The sequence below is a fragment of the Argentina anserina genome, chromosome 1, assembly GCF_933775445.1.
Source record: "Argentina anserina chromosome 1, drPotAnse1.1, whole genome shotgun sequence".
In the NCBI taxonomy this organism is placed as follows: domain Eukaryota; kingdom Viridiplantae; phylum Streptophyta; class Magnoliopsida; order Rosales; family Rosaceae; genus Argentina; species Argentina anserina.
The window spans coordinates 24,038,417-24,044,152 of NC_065872.1; the positions used below are offsets into that span (position 1 = coordinate 24,038,417).

Here is a 5,736-nt window from a genome sequence, read left to right on the forward strand (position 1 = left end):
GGCTGGGAGTGCCGCTGTTACCATTCGTAGCTGTTGGTATAGCTGCTTATGAAAAAAAAAAAGGAAGAACAATAAAAATTTCGATCGTGGTAGTCATAGTTGCAAACTCGCGCCGATTTGACCCGTACAATTGTTCTGAAATAGTTTTATTAAATCAAACTTGTTTCGTTAATTTGAAACTAACATTATCAATGCTTTTCTTGTAGATACCTGAAAAATACACGAATAGAGTTTGACATCCTAGATTCTCATTGAACTGCGTATCATCGATGGGTGCAAATCACCTTCGTCGGAAAGAAGTTTAATGTTGTCATCAACCCTCCAAAAGAAAAACCGGACCAAGCGTCCGCTGAGGTGAAAGCCCAGGCCCTGATATTTCTCAGGCGCCTTATGGACAAGGTGCTCAACAAACAGTGCCTAAAGGAACGGTTTGATATTATGCATGACGCGCGATTGCCAATTGTTTTGGCAGACTGGAGATCTGTTCATCTACTGGATTTTTCCAAGGTTCTTGATTACCATCAGGCGATGTTAAATCTCCACGCAGACTTAAATGTATGTGGCAAGGAGAAAACTGACGATGACATGATCGAGAAGACCCTAGAGACTTTCTCAGAATCTGTGAGTGAAATAGCTCACCAATATCGCCTTGATTATGAGGGCAAAAGAATCAAGAATTTTACAGAATTGATGAACCTTCTCAAGAAGAAGGAACGTCATAATGAGATCATTCTCAACAATAACAATCTAAGACCTGCAGGGACGAAAAGAGTTCCGGAAGCTCATTAGGCAAGTAAAAGAAAAGGTCGTAAAGAGAAATCAAGGGATTGATCTGCACCGTATCAAACTAGAGGAAACAGAATTCCTTGTAGCAACATAACTTGGACTAAGGATGGCACCGCCGCCGGCCCCTTAACCCTCGAGGTTGTGATACCATCTGTCCCCCCAAATTTGACAACTCGGTCAAGGTTCCAAATCTGAACCTCAACTAAGCACTTTCATAAGCAATGTCGTGCTCCTAAGGAGATGGTTCGAGCTCACAAGATGTGCAAGCAATACTTGTCCAATAAAAGCAACTATATTGAAGATGTGGAGATGCCTGATGCTAATGGTACCATCAAGCTCAAAGTTGAGGACTTTCAGACAAAAGAAAAGGAGAAAGTCGGTCCTGAGACTCATTCCACTCTTGATTTTGAATAAGATTCATGTCGATTAATTATCATTATATCGCTTATTTTATTTAAGTTTTTAAGTTTGATTTGTAATGGCAGTATTGCCTTAATAAGACTTTTTCAAGTCAAGTGTTTATTTTTCACGAACAATGTTGATGTATGATTATTTTGGCAATTAATAAAAGTTTCGTTTTTGGTTCTTTGTTATAAGAATGTATACAAGCGTTACTTTGTTTTCCTTAAAGCATGAATGGTTTGGAATCTATCCACAGAAGGATTCATTGAACTAAATTCCACCGGTTTATGGTGATGATTGAGAATTAATGGTTCGACAATGGAACTAACACATGAGACTTAAGGGGAGTGGCAAACTATAACAGGTTCACGAGCTACGGCCTTGGAAATTCATCAAGATGTTCTGTCCGCCGCCCGATTTACCCCGCAAGACGTTTAAAATGGAAACACACTTTTTTGCAAGAAAATTTTTGGCCTGAAAAGTCGTCGGAAACTGACCGGAAAAAGTCACCAGAAAAGTCACCGGACAGCCCTGCCAAACCGCTGCAGCTTTGTTGCCGGCCCTGCAGATCCCCTATAGCCCCTCTGCACGACCTCCGCATGACCCCCGCACGACCCCAACATTGCACCCCCGCAGAGTCTCCCTGCAGTCCCCCCCTGCAACAGCCCCGCACTTCCCCTGCAACAGCCCCGCACTTCCCCTGCAGCCGCCAGCAAGACCCCCGTAGCACCCATGCAAAGCCCTCCCACCTAGGCCCTACAGACCCGCCATGGCCATGCGACCCTGCAGTGCTAGTTTATTGTCTTTTACCGATCATAGTTATTTGATCCAATGGCAACGTGCTCACTCTTTGGCACACATAAGTTTCTCATGTGATTTCTCTAAATATCTATGATACCGTTATGCACATTTAAGGGATCACAACTTGTTTTGACCCTTCATATTATCATTTTCTCTTCTCTTAGAGAACATTCGCCTTGTGTTTTCAAAGTCTAATTATGTTTTACAATTTACTTATAGATGACAACTGGCTAGATAGAATACTTAGCAGATTGTGGAACGACTCACACATTTTTGCGGGATAGCAACTCTTTACACAATTTGTGCTTTACAAATCCTCTGTGACTTGTCTCATTGGGACTGATCAATTGATCCAAGGGCATGGTATAGCACAATTCTTGCTACCTAATCGTACTCTCATCACAGTCAAAGGTGCACTTTATACACCAGAGGGGAACCGAACCTTGCTCAGTTTTAATCATATCACCTTAACACCAAAGTTGTTAATGGAAAGGAGTATCTCTGCATTACCTCTTGTTATGGACGTCATCATCGTACCTGAGAGATTTTTGAGCGTGTTAGTAGTGGGTTGTACTTTACCACACTACGTGCAATTGAATCTAATGCAGTTAGCAAGTCTTTCTGTGATTCTGACGCTTACAAGCTATGTCATAATCGTCTAGGTCATCCTAGACATGATATGATGATTTGTATCTTAAAAACTTCACACATTCATCCATTTTTCAAAGCCAATAGGCATGTGGGAATCCCACAAGCCGTGAATGATGCTAGCACGGCCGTGGCACCTATGTCCGGTCATGGCTCGGCCTCTCGGCCTGCCAAGGCTTTCTTACGGTCCTCTAAGGCCGTGATGGAGCCCAAGGAGTTATGCGATGCCCTTTCCGCGATCTCTAATGCCCATAAATCATTTTGTAAAGCTTATGCATTCGCAAAGATGCAGGCAAAGCCTTCCTTTGCAATTGATGATACATAGAACATTCCATTCTTACAAAGGAACCATGGTGATATATGTGGACCAATACATCCAGAATGCGGACTATTTAGATACTTTATGGTTTTAGTAGATGCATCAACACGTTGGTCACATGTCGATGTATTGTCCACACGTAATGCTGTATTTTCGAAACGCCTTGCTCATAATTAAACTCAGGGCTCACTACCTTGACCATCCGATTAAGTCTATTAGACTAGATAATACAGAAAAATTCACTTTGAAGACATTTGATGATTATTGCATGTCAATCGGGATTAATGTTGAACATCTTGTACCCCATAATCATTCTTAGAATGGATTGGCCGAAGCGACAATTAAGCGGTTACAGCTTATCGCTTAGGCTTTATTTATGCATTGTAACTTGCCCATAATTTCTTGGGGATATGCAATCTTGCATGCAGCTGTACTTATTCATTTCAGACCCACCGCCAAACAACCAGTTAGTGCGTACCAATTGGTAACTGGATATGAGCCTGACATTTCACATTTACGCATGTTTGGTTGCACGGTTTATGTGCCTATTACGCCTCCACTGCGTAAGAAAATGGGTCCATAGAGATGAATGACAATTTATATTGGATATAACCCTCCAACAATTATCCACTACATTGACCTCAGACATGAGATCTCTTTACTGCTAGATTTGCATATTGTCACTTTGATGAGACACACCTCTCGCATTTAGGGGGAGATAAGAACACCTATGTTCAAGATAAACATCGAGAATTGACATGGAATACCCCACTATGTCTCATTGGGATCCCCGCACATCTCATCCTGAGATTGAAGTGCAACGTATTTTGCAGTTACATAAGGGGCAGATTCGATGCTTAACGCCTTTACAGATATTGCAAAAGTGATGAGATCGAGTATACCTGCTGCAAATTGTCCTGCGAGGGGTTAGAAGTTCCGAACTTCGAGCAAGATGTTGTCGTATCAGGGGAAGGCTCGGCCGAGCCTACCCTAGGTAGAGGCACGGCGATGGTCTCGGCTCCTCCCAAGATGAGAGGGAGGCCGAAAGGTTCCACTGACTCACAACCAAGAAAACGAGCTAAAGTCAAGACACTAACTGATACACTCATCATAGACTCGGACAACCCGAGCTCGAGATTATCTCTGATTATAGCTATGTCTATGAATCAACACTTGATTATAGCTTCAGACTCATTGTTGATATCAGAGAACAAAGAAATTGATAAAACGTTGGTTATAATGTCTATAAAATACCCTGAAAAACATCATCGTTAGTATAAAATAAGCAGGGATCGTTCAGTCCGGGGAATCAAAAGGGCCTCAAAACTTATCATGTTATTGGGGGATTTGATTTGGATTCTAAAACTACTACTTAAAATAAATCCTAAATTACTTATATACAATTGATCTACCACTCATCACATAACCTAAACATGAATTCTACTCAAGAAACATGTATGACACGCATAGATTATTTCGATTATTTCTAAGTCCATTTCAATTTCAATTTCAATTAGAGTCCGAAGCGGTTCATCTAATCGTTAAGACTTCTTAGTTATTTAGAATCAACGAAGCGTTCAATCCTAAACATATACTAAAAAGAGTTCAACATAACGAAGAGTACTAGTTAAACAACAAAGTAGCACATAAGCACAATAAGTCGAATTGGAGACATGTAAGCAAGCATGGCATCAGTCATCTTGATTAAACATGCAAATTCCTAGAACTATCACAACCCTAAACAAGTACCAATAATTGAAACACGAAGCGCATACTCAATCAAATAACACTTCGGTGAATTAAATCGCAATTTTAGAAGAACCATGGCCTTGGCTTCCTCAAGCATTGATTTAGATGTACAAGTTCTAGGAATTAATTGAAATAAAACCTAAATTAATGTCGAAAACCTACTGCCCTTAGTTATTATACACGGCATAGACACATATTCAAGAGTTCATACAATCAAAACATAAAACCAAATAAGTCTGAATTATATTCTTCATATATGAAACCGAAAAGATCATCCAAGTAATCATACAATAAAATCGAAAAATTCCAGAAAACCTAAATAAAAATTGCAAGTCATGGATGAATCACACATTAGAAACCTTCTAGGATTCGGCAAGAATGATTTCGATTTGGAGGAGGAAGGGTAGCACGGTTTGGTGAAGATGGATGAAGGTTGTGGCTTGAATTTTGTGGATATATTTTGGCAGAGATTCGGCTTGCTTTGTGAGAGAATGGTGATGGTATTTTGTGAAGGAATGCCGTGCTATATATAGAGGAAGGAGGAGAGGAGAGCAGCTCGGCATTGGGTTGATCCATGGAGAATACACGGCTGTGATTTCTCTTTATTCATTTCATCGAATGGCAGTCCTTGTTCCCTAGATATATTCAGCTCTTATCTCCTTTATTCTCTAGGGTTACATAGCTGGACTCCTTGTATTTTGCTGAATGATAGGCACGTCACTTATCCCTTCAGCTGATCTAGAGGCACGGCAAAGCTTCCTTCACAAGCTCAAGAGTTATTCACGGCTAGGACTCCTTGTTTCTCTCCTTGCGTTGCCGTGTGAGTCTCTAGGGTACATGGCTGATCTCCTATTTATTCTCTTTGATTTATCTATTCAATTCTGAAAATCATCTCCTTTAAATCATGAGTGAATTGGCACGGCAAGGACTCCTTATCCAAGGCTGAATGGATCGCACGACAAGAACTTCTTCTCCCTTTTGGATTTGGACTTCAGCCGTGAGGAGCTCTCCTTGTACAACATGGATTCCTT

At 40.9% G+C, this 5,736-nt stretch overlaps 1 protein-coding gene across 1 annotated transcript; it reads left to right on the top strand.

The window, feature by feature from the left end:
* The first annotated feature begins 390 nt into the window (after positions 1–390).
* LOC126804616 (uncharacterized) lies at positions 391–789 on the top strand. Its single transcript, XM_050531975.1, has one exon. It carries the CDS (start codon positions 391–393, stop codon positions 787–789), a length of 399 nt encoding a protein of 132 aa, XP_050387932.1.
* The last annotated feature ends 4,947 nt before the right edge of the window (positions 790–5,736 follow it).